General features: G+C 52.3%; 9 protein-coding genes across 9 annotated transcripts; 4 read left to right on the top strand and 5 right to left on the bottom strand.

Annotated features, from left to right (window-relative positions):
- Positions 1-1,219: 1,219 nt before the first annotated feature.
- On the top strand, positions 1,220-2,390 carry COL26b_005019 (uncharacterized protein; the record flags this gene model as incomplete). Its single annotated transcript, XM_053177876.1, has 3 exons — positions 1,220-1,530; positions 1,590-2,181; positions 2,241-2,390. 3 exons carry the CDS (start codon positions 1,220-1,222, stop codon positions 2,388-2,390), a joined length of 1,053 nt encoding a protein of 350 aa, XP_053038185.1.
- Positions 2,391-2,591: 201 nt separating this feature from the next.
- Positions 2,592-3,797, bottom strand: COL26b_005018 (uncharacterized protein; the record flags this gene model as incomplete). The annotated part of the gene is made up of 3 exons (XM_053177875.1): positions 2,592-3,268; positions 3,330-3,462; positions 3,537-3,797. The coding sequence occupies 3 exons, from the start codon at positions 3,795-3,797 to the stop codon at positions 2,592-2,594; spliced, it is 1,071 nt and encodes a 356-aa protein (XP_053038184.1).
- Positions 3,798-5,007: 1,210 nt separating this feature from the next.
- Positions 5,008-6,498, bottom strand: COL26b_005017 (uncharacterized protein; the record flags this gene model as incomplete). The annotated part of the gene is made up of 1 exon (XM_053177874.1): positions 5,008-6,498. One exon carries the CDS (start codon positions 6,496-6,498, stop codon positions 5,008-5,010), a length of 1,491 nt encoding a protein of 496 aa, XP_053038183.1.
- A 1,430-nt stretch (positions 6,499-7,928) lies between these two features.
- COL26b_005016 (uncharacterized protein) lies at positions 7,929-8,912 on the bottom strand (the record flags this gene model as incomplete). Its single annotated transcript, XM_053177873.1, has 1 exon — positions 7,929-8,912. One exon carries the CDS (start codon positions 8,910-8,912, stop codon positions 7,929-7,931), a length of 984 nt encoding a protein of 327 aa, XP_053038182.1.
- Positions 8,913-9,947: 1,035 nt separating this feature from the next.
- COL26b_005015 (uncharacterized protein) lies at positions 9,948-14,176 on the top strand (the record flags this gene model as incomplete). The annotated part of the gene is made up of 4 exons (XM_053177872.1): positions 9,948-12,210; positions 12,303-12,566; positions 12,623-13,092; positions 13,181-14,176. 4 exons carry the CDS (start codon positions 9,948-9,950, stop codon positions 14,174-14,176), a joined length of 3,993 nt encoding a protein of 1,330 aa, XP_053038181.1.
- Positions 14,177-16,376: 2,200 nt separating this feature from the next.
- Positions 16,377-18,665, top strand: COL26b_005014 (uncharacterized protein; the record flags this gene model as incomplete). Its single annotated transcript, XM_053177871.1, has 3 exons — positions 16,377-16,821; positions 17,431-17,887; positions 17,975-18,665. The coding sequence occupies 3 exons, from the start codon at positions 16,377-16,379 to the stop codon at positions 18,663-18,665; spliced, it is 1,593 nt and encodes a 530-aa protein (XP_053038180.1).
- A 450-nt stretch (positions 18,666-19,115) lies between these two features.
- Positions 19,116-19,945, bottom strand: COL26b_005013 (uncharacterized protein; the record flags this gene model as incomplete). The annotated part of the gene is made up of 2 exons (XM_053177870.1): positions 19,116-19,259; positions 19,307-19,945. The coding sequence occupies 2 exons, from the start codon at positions 19,943-19,945 to the stop codon at positions 19,116-19,118; spliced, it is 783 nt and encodes a 260-aa protein (XP_053038179.1).
- A 1,107-nt stretch (positions 19,946-21,052) lies between these two features.
- On the top strand, positions 21,053-22,293 carry COL26b_005012 (uncharacterized protein; the record flags this gene model as incomplete). The annotated part of the gene is made up of 2 exons (XM_053177869.1): positions 21,053-21,542; positions 21,596-22,293. 2 exons carry the CDS (start codon positions 21,053-21,055, stop codon positions 22,291-22,293), a joined length of 1,188 nt encoding a protein of 395 aa, XP_053038178.1.
- Positions 22,294-22,725: 432 nt separating this feature from the next.
- Positions 22,726-25,339, bottom strand: COL26b_005011 (uncharacterized protein; the record flags this gene model as incomplete). The annotated part of the gene is made up of 2 exons (XM_053177868.1): positions 22,726-23,014; positions 23,064-25,339. The coding sequence occupies 2 exons, from the start codon at positions 25,337-25,339 to the stop codon at positions 22,726-22,728; spliced, it is 2,565 nt and encodes an 854-aa protein (XP_053038177.1).
- Between the last annotated feature and the right edge of the window lie 1,301 nt (positions 25,340-26,640).

Here is a 26,640-nt window from a genome sequence, read left to right as displayed (position 1 = left end):
CCCAGGGCCTTGGCAGACCCAAGCTTCGATTTGCAAATCATCAGTGAGAATTTGCTTCTTTTATCAAGTAAGGCTGGTGAGTATGGGTGTTTGCTCTTCGTGTCTTTTGAGGTTGCGCGCTTTTCTTGAATAATCCTTTGGCGAGCGACCGTCCATGTCAAAACCTTTGATCTCGGTTCGTCCAAACTTGGATAAGTCTTCTTCGAGAAAGACAGCATCAATGTCTCTTCCAGTAGTCAACGCTGCTTTGGAAAAAGAAATTTCTTTTTCTTGGGTCGGGTTTCGAAATTGAGCGCCTTGGAACCCGCGGACCTGACCGATCTCCTGCCCCATCAGGATTACCGGATCGCCGTCCACGCGTCCTTGTTGGGCTTGACAGAGATAGAGCACATGGGCACTGCCTTCAGGGACCCCTAAGCTTGGTACAATATGACACATCGCATCGGGAGGCACCCGATTGTCTATATCCAAGATTCTCCCCCGTTTCCACTGCTCTCTGAGGAGGTTGTGGACATTGATGATGATAACACCTTAATGTCAATTTGCATGGCCGTCGGAGTTGTTTTTGTCCTGGCTTCACTCACCCTTGATATAGATTGAAAAAAAAGACGTAATGCTCACGGCGTCCACGGGTGAAGAATCATCGCGAACCGAAAAATCACGGCCCTCGGGTGCAATCGAGGTGCCGAGTTTCCCATCACAACATGCAAGAATTTCTTCAAATCCAGAGAAAGCAGGCTCCGTACCGCCACATGGGGCCGTAGGTACGGAGCCCATCCCCCGGGTCCGGTGGCCGCTTTCGCCGAAACAGGCAGGAAGCGCACGAAGCCGTTAAGGGGCGGTGCATCTTCTCCAAGCCCCCCAGCATCGCGCGTCTAGGGGCGAGCGGGTCGAATTAGCCACTGGTGAGAGCCTCAAACTCCACAGAACCGCCCACATCCCGACGACGGAGGTGTAAGTAAACGTCAGCCTACTGGGGTATCTTCCAATCACAATCGTCACGACGTAAGCTATTCCGGAGCTTTGATTAGCTAGGGAATTTCTGTACGGTAATTAATGCAGGGCTTTACAAAAAGAATCATGGAAAGGAGAGCTTGAAGATGTGGTGTATAAGAACAGTGATGGGATGCTTCGTCAAAGGGAGTTGTTCCTGGTCGATCACTCACAGTCACTCACAGTCACTCACTTCTCTCAGCATTCACTCTTTGAAACATACAAAATGCAGCTCAGCAACATCCTTCTCCACGCATTGGTTTTGGCCCCTGTCTTTGCTCATCCAGAGCGGATGACGGCCGAGAAGGCCAAATCCGAGGCCCACGTGGTCGGCCGTAGCACAAACAAGTGCGCAGCTGCCATCGAAGCGCGTAAGGCTGAGATCTTCGCTAAGAGAGCCAGCCGTCTGCGCACTCGTCGGGCTCAGAATGGACACGCCGATGAGCGCGAGCTTTTGCAGCGCGATTCCCTGCACTACACCACCATTCAGAATGACACCTGCGTTTTGGCCCCTGATACCGTCTGGGGACCCTATGGGTAAGCACTTGATGCTCTGTCATGATTGGTGCGATATGTAAATCCTGACATAATCGCAGTGTTGACGGTGAAATGGTTCGCCATGATCTCCGCGAGACACAGGGAGGTCTCGACTTTTACCTCGACATCGGCGTGATCGACATCGAGACCTGCGAGCCCCTGTCCGGAACGGCCCTAACGATCTGGAACTGCAACGCCACCGGCTCCTACTCGTCCTTCACCGGAATCGACCCCGATTCCGCGGAGCTGATGGACAACTGGACCAAGAGGGACGATGGAACAACGGACGACGAGACGTTCCTGCGCGGTATTCAAGTGACCGACCAGAACGGCATCGTCGAATACCTCACCAAGTTCCCCGGATACTACATCACCCGCACCACGCACATCCACGTCACCGCCCAGACGAACATCACCAACGGCACCTCGTACTCGGCCAGCAAGGTCCAGCACATTGGGCAGCTGTTTTTCGAGGAGGACCTCCTGAGCCAGGTGTACGCGCTGGAGCCGTACAGCGCGCACTTGACCACCTTGAACCGCACTACCAACGCGGAGGATTCGCTGTACTCTGACGCTAGCTCTGACGGCTACAGTGCTGTGATTAGCGTTACGCAGCTGACTGGTAACATTGAGGATGGTCTCGTTGGCTATGTAAGTGACTCTTGGCAAGTTGTTGAAGTTAGTCAGCAGAGCTAATATGATTTACTTAGATCACACTTGGTGTAAACTCTTCAGCCGAGGGTCTGGCCATCACCGGTGGCGGCGTCAACCCCCAGGGTTATCTCCCCACCGTCAGCGTGGCTGAGAGCAAGCTAGCTCAAGCTACTGCTATCGACAGGGCTGATGGGTACCAGTCTTAGAGACGAAGTGGATTGAACTGAAAGAAGAGTCACGGCCGAGATCTTGGGCAGGAATTTGCATTGAAAGGCGTTTTTCTATAGATAGGATTGCATTGGTAGCGAAGGGATACCACTGGAACAATATGTTACTCATATATATATGTTCTACTTGAAGACTACATTTGTACAACGTTCTGAAGAAAAGTGGCCAGTCTTACTGACTTACAAGACAGCAACGCACAAGTAAGTCTCAGCCCACATGCCATTGCAGCCCGATCCAACCGCAGGGTTCCAAGAGATCAAGTTGGCAACAGTGACGCCGTACTTTGGTGCAATGACCGCACAGGTCTGTCCCGATTCGACAAAGTGGAAGCTCTTGCATTTGGTTGTCATGCCGGTCTGAATTGGCGTCGGCGTCTGGACGCCATTGCCAGGGTTGGTCGGGGTAGTGCTGCCTCCAACAATCCCAACGCAGGCGTAAGCATCTGCCCAGAGTCCGCCGCAGTTGCTGCCAGCCCCCTTGTTCCAGGCGAGGAAGTTAGCGAGAGTGATGCCTTGGCTCGAGGCAATAGCAGCACAGGAGTCTCCAGACTTGACGAGGTAGAACTTGTTGCAGTTGTCGACCATGCTGGGCTGAGGAGGCTGGGGCGTCTCGATGCCGTTGCCAGGGTTCGTGGGCGTGGGAGTCGTGCTGCTTCCAATGATGCCGACGCAGGCATAAGCATCGGCCCAAAGACCGGCGCAGTTAGACCCAGCCTTGGGGTTCCAGGAGAGGAAGTTGGCCAGGCTTATGCCATTGCTAGAGGCAATGGCGGCGCATGATTCTCCGGAATTCACAAAGTAAAACTTGTTGCAGTTCTCGACGAGGCTTGGCTGAGTTGGCTGAGGAGTTTCGACTCCTGTATGTGTTGTTAGCCTGAAGGAACGGGAATGACGAGTTTGGGGAGTGGATCAACAAACCATTGGACGGAGCAGTGGTTGTCGCCGGAGGAGTCTCGGGGTCAGTCGGGCTAGGAACAGTCTCAAAGGCTGCTTCAACGCAGTACGATTTACCGACAGCGAGGTTTGTGCACGCCTCATTGATGGAAGGGTTCTGTTCGGTCAGCTTTGTTCAGCTATGAAGACGATGAAATAATAATGGCGTTGACAGAAAATTTGTCTACGTACCCAGCGCCTGAAGTTGGCAAGCGTGATGCCCTCACTGGCCAGCAAATCATTGCAGTTGGTAGCCTGGGTATTGTCATACCACCAAGTGCAATCCGCCGTGGTCTGCGAGTCGTACTCCAGTTGAGGAGTCGAAGCCATGAGGCGAACCGTCTCAGAATCGCTGCTGGTAGTGTTGCTGCGACGGAGAGGGATTGTGGCAGCAAAGCTCAAACCGCTCATGCCTAGAAGCACAAGAGTGCTCTTAATGCTAACGAATGACATGATTGATTGATGGAGATGATGCGAATCTAAACGAGTGAATTAGGATTTGTCCTGGTGGCAACGGAAGGTGAAATGAATGACGACTCGGGCCGGAGTGACTGAGAATTTGAGCTTGAAACTGCTTGATGAAGTAAATGAATACATTCTATGAGGGGAGACGCAGCTTTTATGGAAGCTCATCATCATGAATCCATACTTCAACGTGTGCACAGATTATCGTGAGAAGGGTTCGCAGGCCGATGTCCGAGGTGATGTCCGAGAAGACAGCGAGCTTCTAGCGACTGGTCAAACTTTCATCCCAGAAGGCAAGGTCGCCGGCGTCCAGAACGTTGAATGAGACTTTTCTCGGCGAGTCCCGATGACTGGAAGTAGGGAGAATAACCGGTGTCTCGGCGTCGACCAGGAGCAGTTTGGAACTTTGGAAGCTCGTTGCCTGGTCGCGGCATGTTCTATTGGAAAGTAAGCTTAGATCATGAACTGTGCCTCCAGCTAAATTTTGTTGTCTCCATAGACCGACATCCTCATCAGGAAAGTTGATGAGATCCTGTGTTAGTGCAGTGGGGAGAATCCGAAGCGAAGATTACAAGCAGCAATGGAGCCACTGCGCCATGCCGGAATCTGTTGCCTTACAGTGTTTAAAGACGAGTAATCTTGGCATATCTGGGGTTCGAATCCTGTTTCAAAGTATTCGGTCACATGCATAGAAAAGCTTTGTCAAAGTACTGGGCGGGAAACAAAAGGCGACTAAGAACCGCTGGGGTTCGCTTTCGCCCCATCCAAGCCAAGCGTATCGGGAAACCTCCGCGACCCAGCCGCCCCGTGCCGCAATCGTACTTCCGAGTCCCCGCTGTCAGCTCAGTCTAAGTACTTGGCGGTACATTTCCCTGTCAAGAATTTGACTTGGCAAGTCCGCAAGGCATGCTGCCATGAATCCTTCCCGCCGAGTCACTTTCAATAGGAAATTAACATCTAGCCATGTCACCACCTGAGGCTCGTGACTACTTTCTTTCAGAATGTCCCATGTAAACGATGAGTGGCGGATTTCAAGCTTAAGCAATGCCGAGGATTGAGAGAATTAAACGATCACTGAATTGCTGGCCTCGACTTCACACAGCAGATGGAAGATTGGTAAATCACATGTAATCTTTCAGTGAATACGTTTCTGCATCATCGTTTAGGATTCTTGATCATTCGGTTGTGTTGTACTATCTTATTCAGGAAGTCCCATGCTATCCCAAACACCAACTTCTGCCATGCGACAATCAGGACCGAAGCCACCGTACGGCCCTTCTCTGCTTGTGATGAAGTTGTGGACCTCCTGTCGTTCGTAGTAATTGAAAATTTCTGTTGGTTCCAAGTCCAGACCTAGACACTTGCCATCGGGATCTTGTTCACTCGCAGCGTCAAGGTTGATTTGTTGTTCGGTCGCCCGCTTCGTAAGGTCCTGTAGGTAGAAAGGGTTATGAGAGTCGCGAGCGGCGGCGCAGAGGCGCCAGTTGGGCTCTGGCTGCATTCGTCGATAGACGTCGTGATAGTCGCAGTAGATCGCGGCCACAACGACTTGCTCGGTCATCTCTGGTACTTTCTCTGCCAATAAATCCAGCATATCCCGAGTTGGACGGAGTGGCCACCAGATAAGGTACGGCTTAGGCGCGCCAGCCGGCCAGCCATTCTCAACAAACTCCTTTGGATCATTGATCATGATCCGTCGGGCTGAGATGGCTTCTTGAATCATGGAAAGAGGTTTATGGCCTGTCTCGGTGTTCCTGATGGCCTGGACTCTCGTCGTGTTCTGGGTGATTTCTCCAGCCCACCAGCGGGCGAACATCGTATGATGGTAGATTCCGCGGACAATGCAGAGAGTCTCCTCACGGTCGATACCACGCGTTGCCCGTGACAGCCTGACGTAACGATCGATATTTCCTTCAAAAGCCGCCATGCAAATGAGAAGCTTTTTCTTGACAGTTGGCAGATCAAGAGGTAAAGGCTGGTGAAGTAGTCCTACTTCGAACTCTTCCAACTCAGAGTACATCTCGGGAGGAGTGTATTCGTCATTGATGTGCATGTCCTCTTCGATACCAGGATGAGTTTTGGAAAATTGCCGAGGATTGTTTGGGCGATGGTAAAGCTGTAGACGAGTTTCCGTATCACCGTTCAAGAAGGCGGGAGACAATGGATCATCCAATTTGATGGTCAACGTGTCATCGTTCATGACCGAGTAGCGACAGGAGCGACTCATGATAGAGTCGTAAATGAGACGGCCGCCATCCGTGTCGCTCTCTCTAGCCTCCTCAGCAATGGAAACGTCCGGCAGCAAGTCCAGTTCCTGATAGAGAGTGTCGTAGCCACCGGCTGCACAGGCACGACCAACCTGGTAGCGCATCTGCGGATAACGCTGCACCAACTGGCGGTACGTGTCTTCGGAGGCTATCTGGGGAAACCAGACGCAGTACGGCTCCTGTTGAGGACCCATAGTGCTCGGAATGACATCGCTCATGATCAGTCGGGAATTCCGAGCCCGTGCAATCTGCGGATCCTGAAGGCAGAGATTGCTGACATCCTGACTGGTGGCAAAATCGAGGTGGAGGCGTACGCCACGGATGAGCGAAGACCGGGCGATGATGTTCCTGAGGTCTCGAGGGACTTTTTCGCCGCGGATTGCGGCACAGCAGTCAGCCGTCAGCTCCGAGTCTGGTGCCATGTCGAGTTCTGGAGTCAAAGAAGACGAAAACAATCAGTTGAGCAGATGAACAAAAAGGCGGCCGACCGCTAAAAAGGGTAAAATGTTTTCTCCTTGAAGCCGAGGATACAAAATATCCAAAATGAATTGCCACTATGGACATGGGCCGGTCCCTTATTCTTCGGTTGACGAGATCATCAGGCTGCGCAACTAGTAGCCTTGAACAGATTGGTCACTTTGGACCGCGCTCCGCTGTGGTGCGTCAACTAGTCTCGATTTCATGAGGTCTCCATCGATCAGGCTTTGCCCGGGAGGCACGGGAGGTCACTCGAAGTATTCGAAGGTTGAACAAGGACGCTTAAATTTATGCCTAAATCTAGAATAGGAGGAACCGCGCGCTAGAGCCAGATTGGGCTTAGTCAGTATCCATCTTTCAACGACTTCCTTCTGAATCCCTGTTTGCCGGTGGACCTCACGCAGGTGGAGGAACCAAGGGTTAGATCCTGAGAAGACTGAGAACACACGGTTTTTAGTCCCTCTTTCTGTGTTCCCCTGCATGAAAAGGCTCCCCGGGCTAGGCAGGCTGAGTCCTGCGTCTTGGCAAATTCCCGCCCAAACCCGACTTCTAACTGACTTTGGCGTAAGCGAGATCTGATAACACCAATTTGGCATAGTAACAAGACGGGTAAGCAGGCTGGCCCGTTAATCACCAAAGCTCCTTCGTACCTGCATCAAAAAAAGCTCAAGTCTTGTCCGAGAATTAGGTAAGTTGTTGCCTAGGTAGCTTCCTGCATGTCCAGTAAATGCCTCGGAATGGAGAATGTGCAAGTGCCTTCCAGGGATGTTCTCATCTGATCTTCCATCCAGATTTGGTATTATCGCCAGAAGGCCCTCGCATTAGCTCAATTTATGTTGCAAGTAGACATGGGATTGAAATCCAGCAGGATGAAAAGCAATTTCGTCGCCGAATTCGATGGTATACACCCCTCGAGCCTGCCTTTGATCGAGGCTAATTCATAGAGCTGCAGAAAGTGGCTGAAAGGAGGAGGAAATGCCCGAATCATGACACCAGTGGTTTATCTTGACATTGGAAGCTAGATCTACGTGTTAGCTGAAAGAGAAGTGAGTACACCATACTTGCATGTTAATCATTATTGGAAGAAACATTAGTTGGAATTCGGCGAGGACAATTAGAATACAACTAACAAAATGACGATCAGATTCGCAAAGATGAATGAATATCAAGAGTGATGATAGAAGCGGAGTAAAAAAACTAAAGTTGACTTCCGTCCAAGCACGACATGTTTTTTGACCAAGCCATTATATGTTGAAGACAAAAGTATACTAGCTAATATTGTCCAAAAGAAAGTTGAATGAGGGAGAGCCACACGAACTGCAACCTGCGGACAAGTGTCACAGGACACACAATCTTTTTGACTGTCAAGAAACCTTCAAACACACTTGCTCAACTCTGCGACGGTCATCTTCGACTTCACCAGCCCAGAGTTCCAAGTCTTTGCTGATCGAAAGTGGCTCTTGTTTAGTTCAGACCAGTCCTGAGGTTGCGTTTTGTCGGGGTTTCCCAAGTCATTGGCCCAGTTTGCAAGGTCATCCGCGTTTTTAAAGCCTTTAGCCTGCAGTTCTTCGCGTGTCTTGGTGTCGGCCCAGGCGTTGGCCATTGTTTGTGCGATGTTGATATTTTGGTAAGGTTTGCCATTTTGCACCTTTGAAGGCGCGTTGCTCTCCACGACGATTTTTTCTTTGGGTATGCCGAGGCCTTTGCGCTTCTCATCGGCCACGCCATCCTGCAACTGCTTGTACATATGGTTGAGCTTGTCTTCGGCGCGGAGAGTGGTAATACTCTCAAGAAGCTCCTTGCCCAATTTATTGTTCTTCTCTATGACGGCTTTGAATTTGGGATCGTCCTTGCTGCGGAAGTCTTGAAATTGCTTCTCGACGCGCTCCGAAAAGTACGAGTAGGCCGAGTTGAAGGGGTCGTCTTTGTTGTACAAAGACGGGTTTCCTCCTCTCTTGGGCTTGTAGTCGGCTGAGAACCGTTTGTTGTCCAGCGTCGTGTCGAATTCAGTCACTTTCAGCTGCTTATTCAGGCCCATTTCCATGAGCTGATCAGCGCACTGATAAGTGGTCGGTGTCTTTCCGTCGACGTCTGACCACGGTGCTTTCAGCTGCTCATACTTGGCTTTGTCCTCGGGCAGCATTTTAGCCCATTCAAGCCCTTCGACGCGAGCCTGGAACTGGCCATACGTGAGCTTATTATTGGGTCCGGTACCCTTGTTTGCATAACGAGGAAAAGGTGAGGGCTTCCCCTTGCCCGTGTGCTGTGGAAGCATGTACTTTTGCTTGTCGGCGCCCTCGATCTCGCTATGGCGTAGGTCAGCTGCGAGCTCTTCATCAAGTTTAACGATAGAGCGCATTACCAGAAGGTATCATAGCGAGTCCATAGGTGAATACGTTCGTTTGCATGGGACAAGTAGTTGATCTGTCCCGCAACTGGCACTGGCAGCTCAGCGAAAAGCCATAGAAGGCTTATGAAAAGGATTGTACGCAAAAAAGATTGCATTTTGGTAAAGAAAGACTTCAAAGAGTGACAAGAGGCATGAAACGAGCGAAAGCCGAGGAGGGAAAATCAGCAAGTTGCCTTCAGATTTGCGCAACGAGTCGAGGGTCACTAGAAACTGCGAGACTACCGTATTAAGACGCGGATAACTAGATGCTGAGCTCGATGCCTGCTTGTGCTAGTCAGAGAAGACCGTATCTCCTTCGTTCCCTGAGAATTCGAAGGATCATAATCACAAGCGAGGCACACCATTTCCGGCCTGCTGATGCTGCAGGTACCACCTGCAGAAACGACCCATCGTCGGTGATTACGATCAGGTCACTTAGACAAGTCTGGCCTTTGGTTCACACAATCAAATGCAACCTCACATCAGCGGCCGATCTTTCAGCCCTGCGGCACAGTCGAACAGTGCACGGCAGCCAAGGCCGTCCGGCCCTGCAGGGGGACAAGCTCACTATGTCCCCTGCTTAACGCTCCATGTTCACGCTAAGCAATGCCTTCGTGGATCCATGTTCAATCGTCAACAGAAGGGCCGAACCAAAGTACATTCGGAAAGCAGGCCGCTTTCAGTTAATCATCTCCACCAAAGGCGAACTTTGAAGCCTTGGCGTCAGAATCACCAAGTCCAACACAATCTAGACACCAGGAACACGAAAACAGGCTGCAGTGCAACAGCAACAAGGCTTCATCGGAGCCGAGCGAAAATATGCGCTGCGAGTTGCAGGCGTCGACAAAAAGAGTGAATTCGAGTTTAGTTAAACACAGTCGACCCTTCCACTTGGACTTTTCGCCTGCTACCTTCGTTATACACATCATCTCAATCTCAACTACAGCTTTGCTGGCAATCGTTTGATTTTGGCCTTTTGGTCATATTCACACTCTTTTTATCATCATGAAACCTTTCATTTTTCTTACATTTGCCGCGTTGGGCCTTGCCCTTCCCAGCGATATTACTCGCAATGCCACTGATGGTGTGGCCGAGCCTACATCGTCAGCCATACCCAGCAAGCCAGTGTTGATCCCTGACGACTCAGTCGTCAACAACTCAACCGAGCGGAAGTTCAATCTCGGCGTCAAAGCCATATCGCCCGCATCAGATGTGCAGATCAACACTCCTTGGTCCACACCTCTGATCGACGATTGCCCCAAGCTGTGCAGTGTTGTTGGGCCAGACCCATCTAACTGGACCCGTGTGCAACACGAGGATGATCTTGTACGATGCAAGGCCCCTCTTCTCTTCGACTTCAACTTCCAAATTACTGGCAGCGTCAAGACGTTCCGAACTTGTGCATTTGAGGCTCCTCAATCCACTAGTACTGTTCGTCGCTATGTGCCAGTCGAGGCTCGCCAGAACAATGAATCCATATCAACGTTCTCGCCAGACAACGGTCCAAAGGTCTGCGGAGCATCTGAGTCTACTCTTCAACTGCTTGTGTCGACCAGCCCGACAGGTGTTATATCGTCTGGGGCTGACGCTGCTGCCGCCGCGAAGATGCTGGGGTCTCATCTTGCAGAAACTGCTTCATGTGGCCGTACAATCCTTTTTGCGAGGGTTGATACAGCTATTGTTGCTCTGTATGTCAGCGCCGATGTCGTGACTACTAGTGTCGCCACGTTAGTGATTGATACCTTCGCGACGAGCGTTCAACAAGGCAGCGAGCTGGTCCAATCATGCGACACAAACAGCCTCAACCCCTACACCATTGGGCTGTTTGTTGTCGATGGACTTGATCAACTTGGAAGAGCACAGAGGGCTATGCAGACTTGGTCCAGTGGTGAGTGTGTTAGAGACCACACCAACAATTCAAAGTCTTTCGAAGGCGTTGGCGTGCTCGGTGCTAGCGATTTGGTCGTCCTCCCCTCCAACTACACATCGAATTCTACCACAAAGCGCGGGGTCTCCGACTTGACGCCCAGAGCTGTCTGTACCGCTATTGAGGTTGAAAATGATGATGGTTGTGCTTCACTGGCATCTCGATGTGGTATCAGGGGAGCAGACTTTCTCAAGTACAACACCAAGACCAATCTTTGTGCGAATTTGATTCCTGGCCAACTTGTTTGCTGCTCATCGGGAACTCTGCCAGACAATACACCGCAGCCACAACCCAACGGCATATGTGCAACCCACAGCATCAGCTTGGGAGACCTCTGCTGGTCTATTGCCGATACCTACGGAATCAGCGAGACGGACCTTGAGAAGTACAACGCCAACAGTTGGGGCTGGGCTGGGTGCAACAGTCTGAAACAGGACCAGATCATCTGTATTAGCAAGGGCAACACGCCGATGCCGGTACAACTTCCCGACGTGGCTTGTGGTCCCCAGAAGCTAGGCACGCAGATGCCCTCTGGCACTTATGATGGCTGGGATCTGGCCAAGTTGAATCAATGCCCGTTGAAATCTTGTTGCTCAGGATGGGGGTACTGCGGAACTACGGCCGAGTTCTGCACGGAGTCGCCTGCCGATACTGGAGCGCCTGGAGCCTTCAAGAAGGATACCAACGGGTGCATTTCCAACTGCGGGATGGAGATCACCAACAACAAGAGTCCACCCACTGAGTTCAGACGCATCGGATATTTCCAGGCGTACAACGAAGCTCGAGGATGCTTGACTATGGACGCAAGTCAGATCATGGACATCTACGAGACCTACCCGTTGACACACATGCATTTTGCTTTTGCCGGTCTCACGCCTGATCTCGACGTCAAGATCGCCGACAACGTCAAAGATCAGTTCGACAAGTTTGTCTCCATGGATGCGCCTTTCAAGAAGATTATTTCTTTCGGCGGTTGGGCCGAGTCTACCGATCCCGCCACGTATCAGTTGTATCGCGACGCTGTTAGTCCGACGAATCGCGAGCGGGTCACTAGCAATGTGCTTCGCTTTTTGGATGCGAATCCAGGACTTGACGGTGTCGATTTTGATTGGGAATATCCGGGTGCTGACGACCAGGGCATTCCCGGTAGCGATCCCGTTGATGCTATCTACTACAGTCGCTTCCTGAGCCTCATGCGAGACAAGCTTGGAAAGAATGGTCGCTCGCTCTCGATTGCCATCCCAGCTTCTTACTGGTATCTCAAGCCTTTCCCTGTGGAGGACATGGCAAAGGTGCTCGACTACTTCATCTATATGACGTACGATCTTCATGGACAATGGGGTAAGTCCAAACATTTCACCGCCTACCATCCTCCATTTCTTCTCCATTCCTGTTTTAGGACAACGTTACTGACGATTATCTCTGCTCTGTAGATTACGGAAACAAATATGCCAACCCGGGCTGCGAGAATGGAAACTGCCTGAGATCCCACGTCAATATCACCGAGACCACGAACTCCCTTGTCATGCTTACCAAGGCTGGCGTCTCCGCTGATAAAATCATTGTTGGAGTCACCAGCTATGGTCGAAGCTTCCGCATGGCCGACAAGAGTTGCACAGGACGCAACTGCTTGTTCACAGGCTCGCGAACCGTTTCTGAAGCCGAGCCCGGTATCTGCACGGATACCGGCGGCTACAGTGAGTGAAACCCCTCCAATCTTCATTGCTGTCATCAACTGACCAATTCTCAATAGTATCCAATGCCGAGCTTGACCAGATTTTCACCTTTGCAGAGGAGGGTGAGCCTGGGTACGAGGCCAAAAGGTGGCACGACGGACCCACGAACTCAGATATCATGACCTACGGCACTATGGGGAACGGCATGACGGACTGGGTCGCATACATGAGCGACACGACCAAGTCAACACGTTCGGATTGGATCAAAGGTCTGAACTTTGGCGGCACCACCGATTGGGCCATTGATTTGCTCAACTTCCTCGGCGCACCAGAGGGTCAAGAAGGTGGATTCACTGTCGACGGTGGGGAAAACTTGGAATGCAATTCTGAGACTTGGCCCACGAATCTGGACGATCTCGAGAAGAACATCGACAACGTACCGCCCCACTGCCGTTCTATGGCGTTGCTGAACGTTTTGATCAGAGACCTTGAGAAGGTGATCGCCGAGTACAGAGATGTTGCAAGCTCGAGTGACTATGACGACAGAGTATGTTCCCCTTTTCACCTGCTTGTCTTGATGGTTTTGTTTTACTTCATAGCTGGTCGTAAATGATAGCTGACTCAAGGTCTCGCAGTTCTGGTGGTATGCCGATTGGGTGAAAGACTCAATAGACGACCGTCTTGAAGAGTTCTTGAAGATCGGCACTGGAGAAGGATTGAAGTACATGGACTGCGAGTGGAGTTCAAAGGGCAACAGCGGCGAGGGCCCTTGCACCGAAGCCCATCTGTCTTACCCTCCTGGACCTTCGCCGGGACCTCGCACCGTCACTTTCACAATGCGCGACGAAACTGGCTTCTACGATGCTTTGGCGAGTAAGGCAGGCATACAAAGGGAGTGGATTACTTGGCGAGACATGGATGCCATCAACGACCCCTGTGTGTGCCCGCCAACACAACCGGGTATCTGCCCGGTTGACTGCGCCATGAACTACTACATGAGAAAGAACTGGCCGAAGAGAGTCAGCGACAAGGACAAGATCGAGATTGAGAACCCCAAGAGCATCATCGAGGAAGCAATTCCGTCCACCGATGTTCTTATTGGGACAATAGTCGGTACTTACATCGAGATGCGGATGGGTGTTCTCGACGCTGATGAAGCCGACGTCCTCACTGCCTTTAGCATGCCTCTCCTCATGATGCAAGACGCTTCCAATAGCATCAAGGAGATCAAGGAGATTGGAAAGGAACAGAAAGAGACAAAGACGCGCGAGCTTGTCCTCGGCATTCTCAGTATCGTGTTCGCTGTCATCCCTTTTGCTGGGCAAGCCGCATCGGCTCTGGGCGGTGCCGCTCGCCTGGCTTCCATGGCATTGATTATTGGAGAAGCAGGAAACGCCGCGATATCCATTGTCGATATTGTCAAAGATCCCAACTCGGCTCCTTTCGCCATCCTTGGCATGTTGGTTGGTGCTGCGGGCATGCGAGGTGGCAAGCCACCCCGGGAGGCATTCGCAGAGGCGGGCAAGGCTCGTCGTGCTCTGACCCCGAAGATGATGGAATCATTCTCGCCCGAATTTCGACGCAAGGATGGATTGGTGCAAAATGTTGTCAAGACTTGCAAGGTGCGGTAAATGCAAGTCGAGGTGTATGCAAACATAAATGCCCTGCATCTCAGACTCCTGGTGACAATAGTCTGGCACATATATAGGTCCTCCAAAGTGTTTTTTTTGTAATACCTTGTTCGCATTAGTAGAATTTATTGACTCTTCGTCTGTTTGTATAGTTGTTTCTTTTTGTAGGGATCTCAAAATCCAACTTCTTTGATCAGAATGCTCAGACCGGTTTCGTGTCTTAGTGTTGTAAGGTAAATCCGTTGAGGCAGTTACAAAACACGCAGGTTGCAACAACGAATCGCAAAATCTTGATATTTTGACAAAATTTCCAGGCTTTTATGTATCCATTAACGTCAACATGTAACATATACAATAATCAAGTTTCTGGAAGTGAGATGCCACGGCAGGGCGACAACTAAGGGAAACATCCCCTTTCTGCCGTCAGGCACCGCCTACCACAACAAATCTGTTTATGGGTTTTCTAACAGCGAGCTGCCAACTTCATCTACCCCCAATCATCTTACATCAAGACAACCCCAGCTGGCTCGCCATGATTGACCTGCCGGGAGATTATCTCAACGTCGACGAGTACGTCGAGGATCTATTGGAGTTCATCAACACCCCCTTGGTTCAGCAAATTACTGGCGGTATCCATGTCAATGATGCGCTGATTTATAACGCGTGGGAGGCACTGCCTCCGGAGTGGACGTCGTGGTGGTCATCACTGCCAGATCATCGTCTGGCGCAGCAAGATTTGATCGATAGCATCGATGAATCAACAGATACCGCAACCACGAAAGTCAACGACAGAAAGCTGAAGCCAATTCTAGGGCGACCAGACTCACTGACAACTTGGTTGGAAAACATTCGGTCACTCTCGCTTCATCGTACCCAACGTGTCGGTCCTAGGATCTCTCTTCCCGAAATTTTGACAGCTCGGATGAAGACAAAAAAGATCGATGAAGTTTCTGTTGCGACTGCCTACATCCAGGGGACTTGCCAAGCCAACAACATCACTCGCATCATCGACATGGGATCCGGGCAAGGTTACCTATCCGTATCGCTTGCCTACCTCTACCCTAATTTGCACGTATTGGCGATAGATGGCAGCGAATCTCAGATTGCTGCTTCGAGATCGTGCGCTGCCAGTCTTGGAATCGAGAACAGGATACAACACTTGCTGCGTTACATCGATGGCACTGGATTACTGGCAGATGAGATCGCTGCCTGGGCTGGAGGAGAGAAATGCATGCTCATCGGCTTGCACGCCTGCGGGAACTTGTCTGAGCACATGCTCAGATACTTCACAACAATACCCTTCATCGAGTGTTTAGGTGCAGTTGGCTGCTGCTACAACCACATTGTGCCCCTTTCTGACAGCTGCCCCAATGGCTTGCCGATCAGCGCAAAAATGAGGGACAGAAAGCTCACCTTGAGCGCCACAGCCCTTATGACCGGATGTCAAGCACCAAACAACTGGGAGAAGGCGGACCCGAGCAAGGAAGAGTCGGTATACTCAAAACGACGCTTTTATCGAGCGCTTCTAGAGAAGGTGTTCTTCGACAAGAGCATTGAACTCGACAAGCAAGATCGGCCGGTTTGGGGAGTGCGAAAAGGTGACATGGCCAGCTTTAAAGAGTTTGCGAGCCGAGCAATGCATTGTCTAGGCATTGACAAGAGCGATATAAGCGATGCTGAATTGCTCAAATATGAGGCTCGTTATGGAGATTGCGAAGGCAAAGTAGCGATTTTGTGGACATTGAGCGTGCTTTGCTGCAAGGTTGTTGAGAGCGTAATTGCCCTTGATCGGTACTGGTTTCTCGTTGAGAATGGAGCGCAGAACGTGGACGTTTTACCCATCTTCGATTACAAGATTTCACCAAGAAATCTGATGCTTGTGGCTGACAAGGGGGGTGAATAGTTTGGCGCATCGAGTAAGTAGCCTCAGATACCCGGTTGGCTTGGTCAAGATTTTCTTCGCCACGTGAACCACCTATAGGCTATGAAGATTTTAGGTTCAAGTGCAAAGAGGAACATTGAACCCTGAGAATTCAGCAAACGATCTCCGCATTAAATAGACCTACTTGAATCTGCAGTCTACTGAACACTCTCTCCTTCAACCACGCCCAACCACCATCATCTTCCACACACTTAACGCCTCAGACACATCACCAATCAGTATATATCCTTGACCTCCCTGTCCACTCATATCTACGTAATGGCCTGCAAAGATTCAAGAAAGTCATTGAAGCCTGGCAAGCCTAGCCACCAGTCAAATTCACCTACACTGAAACAGCTCACGACTTCCACTGTTCGTGATGACCCTGCTCTAGGCTACAAGTTGCGCGTCCTCTTGTTCGACTTGCGAAACCTTGCGAAGGATGTCAACTCAGCGAAACGTCTCAATAGCACCACAGACGAGCACTACATCAGCGAACCGTATTTCGAACCTGAGCAAGCCAAAGTTGTTAAGTCTGCTATCGTAGACGTCGAATTCAACAACCACCTCGATCCCAATGCAGAGCATGAGAAACTAGTTACAGACGAGCCACGGCCCAACGACGAAGAAGTGAGCGGACCTGCAGTCTCTCGCGTACGAGGTCAAACAGTAGACACAGCTATTCGGATGATCATGGACAACTTCCTCGAAAAGCGGAAGGGCAGTGGAGATGCGCGCCCTTGTGGCCCCCATGATTTGGCGCCCGTGTATCTTGGTCTTTTCGGCATGACAGTAGCCAACTTACAAGACCACAAATTCATAAGCCGCCTAGCGCGATCAGGGGTATGATTACATGGACGTAGCATGTTTGAGACATCCTCTTCTAGAGACAGTAGAATACTCCTAGCTATTCGGGCAAAGGAGTAAGAAACAACACGAATAGAAGGGACGACAAGGACGGCAAGAAAGACAAGGGAGAGAGGCACGAATGCTAATAAGTAAACAAGAGCAACAAGAAGGTCAGTATACATGCAAAAGAAAAGGCCTTGGAGGCCCGGTTGCGGCTAGAGCTCACAACCAATAGCATCATATCGTTTTGAGACAAGATGAAAGCATCCGCATTACAGCATCAATCATCATTCTTCAAAACTGCCTTGGCCGTTTCTGTGGTTTCTCCATAGTCCCTGACGAGCTCCTCCGTCGCAGGATGCCCACGCACCTTCCATTGAAGTTTACACCAGATTAGGCCACAGAGACGTATTCAAGATACCCCCGCCGATAGCCTGCTTTCCTGGAGAACTTTATTCAGCCCAAGTGGGCAAATATCGCTCAGGCATGGATGACTCGAGCATTCCGGACCCCGCAGAAGGCGACTTCACCAAATTCAACGCGGCCATCATCGTCCTCGTAGGTCTTCTCGAGAAGGCTGGCCCCGGAGCGTTGGACACGGCCGTGGAGTCGGCCAAAAGGAAGATCCTCGACTACATGAGAAGATTCAGAATCACAAACGGCTTCAGATTCCTCGTCTTCGCTAATGAGTTGTTGAGGTGGCAGCCAGAGGAGGACGTCCAGAGCAAGGACATTTACGACATCCTCTGCATGTTCTACTTCATTCTCGACCAGGAGCCGCTCCTTGGACTGCAAAGGCGAATCACACCGGAGTCGGTCTGCCTACCTCAGAGTCCGCTCTCCAGTTGGATAGTGATGTTCTCGCAGCTCATTGGGCAGTTCTTGGACACTCCCATGTCCGTCACCCCTCAGACCCTGGAGTCCTTCAAAAACTCCCCAAAGTACGAATAACACGAAGCCATAGAGCCTGAAGGGGGTTTTCGTACCTTCAACGACTTCTTCTCTCGCAAGCTGAAACAGGGAATGAGGCCTATCTCCCACCCGGATGACGATAAGGTTATTTGCTACCCTGCCGACTGCACGTATGACAACAGCCTCCAGAATCAGAGCCTTGTCGCCATCAACAACATGGGTGAGGTTCTGATCAAGGGTATTCCATGGACCATAGATAGCTTGTTACATGGCAGCAGATATGCGTGTGAGTTCAATGGCGGTATCTGGATGCATGCATTCCTCAACACGTACAACTATCACCGCCAGCATGCGCCTGTATCCGGTACTGTACTTGCGGCAAAGAACATCCAGGGGGCGGCCTATATGGAGGTCAACGAGAAGTGCCAACCCATCCGAAAGATCCCGGTCTCTGATGAAGAAAAGAGGCAAGACTCCAAGTGCGTGCTGGAGGTGCCCGACTCTCCGGGCTACCAGTTCCTCCAAACCAGGGGTTGCGTCATCATCGATAACCCGGTGATCGGGAAGGTGGCCGTGCTGCCGATTGGCATGGCCATTGTATCGGGTGTCAGGTTGACAGTAAGAGCGGGGGATACAGTGAGGAAGGGCGACGAGATCTCAACCTTCTTGTTCGGGGGGTCGGATATCATCCTCGTGTTCCAGAAGAAGGCGGGCTTGCAGGTCAAAGACTTTGTGCCCTCGCCAATGGATGAAGCCGGCAACCAGACCCATTCAAAGTATGGGACCATCCTTGCGAGGGCGCCTTAACGACTAAGACGTAGCTTGGAACGAGGAGGATGACCTTTGAACGATGGTCTCATTCGACAGACTACGCTCTCTGAGTTGGAATATGGAATGAAAAGGTAACGCAGATTATCTTCATGAGACTAATAACATTACAATTCTCCGCATGCCGCACCTCACTTTACCTCGTCTTGCTGCCGTGCTCGGGGGTAATCATCAATCTCACTCCCAGGGATAACCTCAATAATCCTCTGTCCGCGGCCCCTGCGCATCTCCCTAATCTCGTAGGCTCGATCTGCCCTTGTTCGAAATCCTTGCCATCCACCTCTGCTGTGCTCACGACGATGCCCAGAGTTGTAACGGTGCTTTCCGACTGTAGCAGCGTCACTCCGCGGATGACTCAGTCTGTGCTCACTGAAAACCGGGCTCGTGTCTCTACCTTTTCCTGAACCTCGTCTTGTTGTTCGGCTGTCGTCATCGCTGCTTTGCCGAGAGGAAGAAGAAGACTCTTCGTACCTTGGCTGCGGCGTCCTCCTCTTGGCTGGTATCGAGGAACCCCAACTCATCCTCCTTCTTGCACCTCCACCTCCGCCACCGTCTCCAGGCCGTCTCGGGCCCCTATCACTACCGTGTCCAGATATATCACCAAGATACATTTGCCTAACCATCATTCGAGTATACGTAACCTCCCTCTCCGTCCTCCTTGCCATGACTCTCATGACCTCGTCTCCTAACTTCTTCACAGAATCCTTCACTTGCCACCAGATGAAGCGATGCGCAAAGTCACACTTGTACAACGCGCTCCAGTCCGCAAAACTCCCCATTTCACCATGCTTCTCAAAGTCGCTGCGGACCTTCTCGTCGAGGTCGTTCTCGCCCCACGAAGCCCCGTTGTGAATCGCCTCGGCTCGGTGCCCGCTCGCCACCAAGAATGGTCTTTCAAGTTCCTTGAATGTTCTCCAGAGGTCGCGGAGCGTCATGTAATGCAGCGGCAGCGTCTTCTCTGCATACTCCAGCGCCCTGCGTGCCTCGGCGTTGGCATTCTTTTCTCCGATGTGAGAAATCTTCTGTCGTAGTTTGCTTTTGCCCCTGATCTCTTTCGTTTGGTGACGCAGCGCCTCGCGTTCTTCGCACAGCTGCTGTCGAAGGTTGCCCAGAGAGTCACGGATCTCGCTAGGCGCAGCGCGGATTGTGGCGACGAAGTTGGCGTACAATGCGATCAAGTTGAGTGTCGTCAGGGCAAAGCCTAGGATCCCGGTCACGAATGACAGCCAGTTCAGAGAGTTCGGGACGTCGGCTGCCATGTTGTGCTCGCGAGGGCTTCTGCGACTTCTTCTTTCCTACTCGCGACTTCTTTTAGCTGAAGGGCCGTGCTTAGATATTAAAAGGGTTGAGCATCCTTCAATTAGTATTCCTGTGTAAGTCTTTCACGTGGTGTTTAGCGTCTCTCATCAGCGCTACTTGGACTTGATTCGAACGAGTGCAGAAAAAGGCGTAGCGTTGCCAGTTGTCATGGACCTCAAGACTCCCGAAGACTAAGACAACTAACGTCCTGCAGCCTTAGAGTTGGTTATGTAGTCGAGGTGAGCTCTAGTCCTAAGGCTGATGCAGGATAACATTAAGACCGGAGAGACTAAGGAATTAGTCGCGTCAACTCGACTGACATACAACAGTGATTCGACGACCTAGATGGTTCGTCAAATATTGCAAGGATAGGCTTGCAAGATCCATCTCAACTAGAGGCCAGCTGATGGTGTTGCATCTTTCGTGGATACGACGGATGCAGGAGTTTACTTCGTCTTCGTCATTTAAGCTCACAAAGACCTGCAGGATAAGGCACCAAATGTGATTATGCAATCCTTCGAGCGGCTTGGGAGGAACTGAGATGTTAGTGCTGAGTCGCCTTGAATCTGGTGATGGATGACGATCACGAAAGTCGTCGCATGTTGAGGCTTCTCGAGTATAGTTGGTGGAAAGCAGACATCGGATAGTAGAAGAGGCGCATCAGCTGCCTGGGCCCTTTTGAGGATCTATCAATCACTCGTGCAGACTGTTCGCTGTGTTCGCTGACAAATTGGCAGCTCACAAAGAGCGTGGAATAATGACAACTTCGTGAACACCATCTTGAAGTTGTGTTGCTCGACGTTGTGATGCTGGACGAATGACACTGTAACACTTGCCGCCCTGGAAGCAACAGGAGATGGAGCTCGTCCCCCACCACTCGCCCAGACCAGGATTAGCTCCTGTACTCTTATCGATAAGCCCTGACGTCTCCGACCGTGGGGTAACTCATTCTCTCCAATCCAAAAATTTCCCATAGCCAAACCTCCAAATCTGACTACACATCGCGACGAGGGGAGTCACACCTCCCACCCAGCACCACCCGCAAAATGCCCGCCCCAACAGCGACAATGTCCCCCGGGACGCCCGAGCCCATCGACGCCGACGCCGACCCCGTCATCGCCTCCTACGACGTCTTCTTCAACCCTTCCCTCCCGCAGGGCCGCAAGCTCTGGGTCCTGCAGCAACCCAACCGCACCGACCCGCGCCAGGCCACGCCCACCGAGATGCGCCTCAAGACCCGCTCCGGCATGGTCGAGGTCGACGTGCCTCTCGACTACACTCAGTCCTATGACAAGGAGAAGGGAATGAAATGGGGTCGGCAGCTCAAGGCGAGTCTTGAAGCCAAGAACGGCGGCACACACGGCCTCTCTGGAGGCTTCGGCGTCGGCGCACCGCCGCCCCGGCCCAAGAGGCGCGGCGAGATCGATCTGGAGGACGAGATGTACCTCGAGTGGCCCGAGGCTGTGCGCCAGGACAAGGTGTTGCGTACGCAGACTCTCGGTGGACAGTGTCCCGATCACAAGGAGGTGCAGTACATGATTGGCGTCTTCCAGGGCAGTAAGTGCTTTCCTCTCCCAATTCGGATGAAGAAATCCTGACGAAAGGAATAGAGGACCTCCACCTCACACCCGTAACAAATCTCGTCCACCTCCGACCCCAGCTGCACCACGTCGACGCAGTAGCCCAACAAGAGCGCAACGCCTCCGCCGCAGCTGCCGCCAAGGAGAACGCCGCCGCGGCACCGGCGGCGGGAGCATCGGGTGCAGGAGGCCAGGGCGCTGCGGCAGCGCGCGCGATTCACATGACGATCAAGACGACCCCCGACGGCGCAGCGGCCAAGAACGAGACAATGGCCGACCGTCTGCGCTCGGTCCAGATCGAGCCCTGGCGCAAGCTGAAGTACACGGACGAGAACGACGAGGCCGCCTGGGAGATTTACCAGGAGTCCCTCATTCTCCGCGCCCCTGGCGACAACAAGCCGCCCCCGGCCGAAGAGGATGAGGAAAAGAAGAAGGCCGCTATCGAGGCGGGTGAGGCTGAGACGAAGCCCACGGTTGACCTGGCGGAGTCTATGGCTAGACTGGAGACCACATGGGGCGACGATGAACTGCTGGAAGCTGTCAGTGGTATCAAGAAGCCCAAGCCGGTATCACAGGCAGAGCAGGATGCCGAGGCGGCTGCCGCGGCCGCCGCAGAGGAAGAGGCACGGAAGATGAAACCCAAGGCTCGTGGCGCTGTCGGTTCAAGGCGAGGTGGCAAGGCTAGAGCTGCGCCTGCTCAGGCATCATCGAGCATGGATTTGACATAAAGTGATGCTGGCCAGCATTTTGATTTGCATAGCTTAGGCGTTGCGGTACGTTGTAGACAAAACGGTTCAGGGATGGATTATTACTTTAAATGCAGATTTTGTTTGCTCTAACTAGCAAGGCTGGTCTCGACGCACCGCTAATAATACTTTCGCGGCGTCATCTCATAGAGTCGTGTGTAATGTACACGAGATATGTTTTGTGCATATAGCCATGGGATAGCCCCCCGCAAGTCCAAGTCTCCATCAAGCTGTAGCCCCCGTACCACAACTTCCCGGTGATCTCGATGCCCTCAAAAAATACGGGCCAAGCGTCGAGTAAGGCTAGCAGCATCCCAAGCTTCCAACGCATCAATAAACAAGTGTAGCGTCCCAAGCATGTGTGATGGCGCAGTTCGCGCCGTGATCGTCCCATCATTCGCACTAAATATCGTCTTATTGAAGCAATTCAACATCCAAACCAATGGAGTGCATAAACAGGTTGACCGTAGCCAACCGGGTCGTTGCCATGGCGCCCGGAAGGGTCTTCGCGTGGGCAACAGTGTCGAGAACACGATCCTTGACAGCAAGAACCAGGCGCTGCTGCTGCTCAGGGTTTGCACTGACACCCACGGCAGCAAGAAGCTGCCAGACGACAACATCCTCTCCGGTGTTGACGCTGCCAGGGAAGATATGATGCAGGGTCGGCTCCAGGATGTTGAAGAAGAGGTTGAAGGTTTGCTCCCTATGAGTGTGTTAGTTGGTGTTATCATTTTCGATCTAGATGTGCTTACCATTCGGCCCAAAGCTGAGGGGTGCCGCCACCGCCTTGCTTGAGAAGCTCTGCACGACTCAGAATGAGAGTCAACATTGAGCAGCCCACGCGGGTTCTGGCAATGAGGTCGATGTTCAGCTTGGTAATCAGTCCGAGGACACCTGTGACGATATCGAGCTCGGTCTCGTTGAAGTAGGCAAAGAGGCTGGGCATGACAGCCGCGGAGAAGAGTTCGATGCTCTCACGCATGGCAGCGTTAAGGTTGACTTCACCATCCGTCATCTGGGCACCGCGAACAACATCCAGCTGATCCAAGTGGAGGATAACCATCGTGAGAATAGTGGTGCGCTGCTCGAAGCTGATGTGTCGGAAGACACGAGGAATGGCCTTCTTACCCTTGGGGAACGACAGGAAGGCGATGAAGGGGTGAATGGTGGTAGCACCAATAGGCTCGTGAACCTTGAGGTCTGCCCACAGCTGGCCGTTGAGAGTCTGAGCCACCTCGAGCCACTCCTGATGCTTCGCGTGAAATTCCTCGTCGTTGCCATTGGTGGGCGGGGGAGGAATGTGGCGGGCGTGGTCCTCCATCTTCATGACTGTGGTGTAAACGCTCTCAATGTTCTTCAAGATGGCCTTGCGGTCCACAGTGTTGGACTCCGTGTAGTGACGCTTGCCGTTTCCAGGACGCTGGGCGTCACCACTGCTATCGGTGCGCTTGATGTTGAGCAGTGGCTTAGGTGTCTTGGCGTTGCTGAAGGAGATCTTTCCGAGACTGCCAGCAATGACAAGCTGGGGATTCTTGGGCTTGTTCTTGGCGGCTTCAACGGCACGCTGGACTTGCTGCTCCATGCGTTGCACGTGGTTCTCGGCAGTTCTTCCTTGTCTTCTCATGTTGCCCTGACGACTTCCAGTCTGGAAGAGGTAGGTCTGAGCAAAGTTGTTCAGGGGCTGGTTAGGGTTCTGGCGTTGGCCACCGCGAATCTGGCTAAGAACCTGGTAGTAAAAGTCCTCTGCGATTGAGGCTTCGTTGTTGTGGTCAATCGGGTTGCCGGTGGCCGAGACAAGCTGCTGCAGCTGGATACGGGTGACAAAGTTCTTGTCCTGAGGAGTCATGAGACCGTTGTCCTTAGAAAGAAGCCAGATCTTGTGGTTGCGCTTCGCACGCTTGGTCTCCTGATCTAGGTACGCCGCCTTCTCATCTTCGGAGAGGTGGTTCAGGTGCTGCTGTTGGGAGACCTGAGGTACACGACCTGACGAACCCTGTGATCGGTGTGCATTCTGACCGTGAGCCTGTTGATGGCCATGAGGCTGAGGGCCGTGGGCACCAATGCGAGCAGCATCACCGGACAGTCGGTTAGGGTTTTGGAGAATCTGAGTCGGCTGGACAGAGGGAGCCTGGGAATGAGGAGGCTGAGCAAGCGGGCTGGGGGTGTTTTGAATGGGCGGGGTCGGCTTGGAAGTAAGAGACTGAGGACGCTGAAGAATGGTAACCGGATGGCCCTGACCAGCGTGTTGAGGCACCTGGCTGCCGCGCTGCTGTTGCTGCTGGTCGGAGCCGTGGAAACTCTGCTGCTGCTGAATAGCCTGCGGGTGGGCGTAGCCGTAATCCTGGGGGTATCCTTGTGTAGCAGGGGCAGGTTCCTGGGCTGGTCGCTTGGTGGCTTGCTCGCGCATAGCCTTCTCGACCTCCTCGAGACTCATGATCTTGCGGCTACTGGAGGCAGGTGCGGCCTGGGGCTGGGGAGAAGGCGCGGCGGCGGGTTTCTTGGAAGGCACGCCCCAGATAGACGCGTCGACGTGAAGGTCGGGGATGGGCTCCGCCTCCTTGTACTTCTCGTAGCCAGTGCGAACAGGCTGAGGGGCCGGCTGAGGAGGATAGTAGTAGTTCGGCATGGCCTGAGCTTGAGGAACATGGTGATGTTGGACGGGCGCCTGGGCAGGCGCGGGTTTCGAGGCGGGGACCTGGCGGCTGTAGCGAACCTGCTCCTCCTCGATGGCATTCGAGACCTTGGCCGTCTGACCGAAGAAATCGAAATCCTTTCCGACAGGAGCAGAGATAATCTCGTCTCCGCCGCCACCACCGCCGCCGTCGCCAAAGGTGTCGTCGTTGAAAGCGTCGCCACTTTCCTCGAGCTGGTCTCCGAGACCATCGTACGTGTCATCGAAGTCGACGGCGTCGTCCTCCTCTTGGTTGCCGCGAGAGAGGCCGGCGAACGGGTCATGAGCTTGCGAGAAACCCGGCGCGGAGGTGTTGTGGCCGCCGCCACGGGTCGGGTCGAAACCGAAGAAGGACATGGTGTTTGGCTGGTCCGTCTTCGTCGTAGTAGCAGTGGAAAAGATAGCTGTATACTAGGTATTGGTCAGCATCGGATTCGAGATATCTGACTAGGATGGCGAAGTAGATGGTATGGTGACGTCAGAGAGACTGAGGTCTAGAGTGAAGATCCCTGCTCCATTTAAGGGCCTCAGTTGTGAACTGATAGGAAGGAGAGGTCCCGTCGTTCCCCACTACCTCCTCGTGAGGCTGGTAACTCAAAACCCAGTAGGCAGTCGGGCTGCTTGCTTGCTCTGTCCCGCGCAGTTGGGTGGCAAAGTCGCAGCAACAAACAAGGAAGCAGGATTGAAAGCACTTGCCAAGTTCAAGGAATAGTTAGAGAAGCAGCCAGTGACTTACCACTAAGAGAATGAGAGGTCTGTGGCTTTCACTAGAGCGGCTCCCAAAACTATCATGATGTCGTCAAAGCCAGATTCGAAAAGAGGCGAGCAAAGCGACAGGGCATAAACAGAAGGATTATAGCCGGGTTGCTCAGTAAAACCACATCCAGAGATAACAATGTTACCAAAGCACAGGGTCGAAAACAGTGCGCCAGGTAGAGGCGTTGCTGGAAAAGAAACAACAGTGTCGCGTCACTGGGGTTGGGATGCGATGTCCGAAGTGGTGATGCACCGATTCGCATTCGTGGGGAGGAATTGAGGCTCGAGAGCCTTGGGCCCCCACATCCAGGGACCGCCCGGGCCAATGGTAGAGCTTGGTTGGGCGAGCTGCAAGGTATGATGTCACGTGATACATTAGTCACTCGTTGCGGGACAAGCAGCCCCTCTCGTCATAACGTGGCATGTATTCCCGCGCCAAAAGGTGCCTGGAGGGGTACTTTCCCAGGGGAAGCTGATCAGCATCGTCGCATTCTTACTCAGCTCACCTCACCTCCAGCTGAAGCTCTCCAGAATGAGCATGCGCAATACCTTGCTAGGAGCTCTAGAAACCCACTTCACCCAACTCGCCAACCTGCAGGGCCATTTTCCCTCAGCCTTATGTTTTGGGGGCTACTTTTGCGGCAAGAAGTAACCCATGGTGCAGTGCAGTCCATGTGACTGTGATTAACGCGTTCAGCATCTTATTTAAGGATGGGAACAAAAATCAGACACATTTCCGTAGATGTCTTCGTCCAATGGTTAGCATTTCGATGCCTTCCCTTGCTTGATCCTATTACTCAGCCTTATTTGGATCAATGCTGTATTAGGTTCAACTTACTTTACTGAACAGGACATGTGTGAATTCTCCGCCACTGTCATGAAGCGATCCATGTTTAGCCGCT

Source organism: Colletotrichum chrysophilum, assembly GCF_026319265.1.
Source record: "Colletotrichum chrysophilum strain AFK26 chromosome Unknown scaffold_32, whole genome shotgun sequence".
Taxonomy (NCBI): Eukaryota; Fungi; Ascomycota; class Sordariomycetes; order Glomerellales; family Glomerellaceae; genus Colletotrichum; species Colletotrichum chrysophilum.
This window is presented reverse-complemented; position numbering and strand designations above follow the sequence as displayed.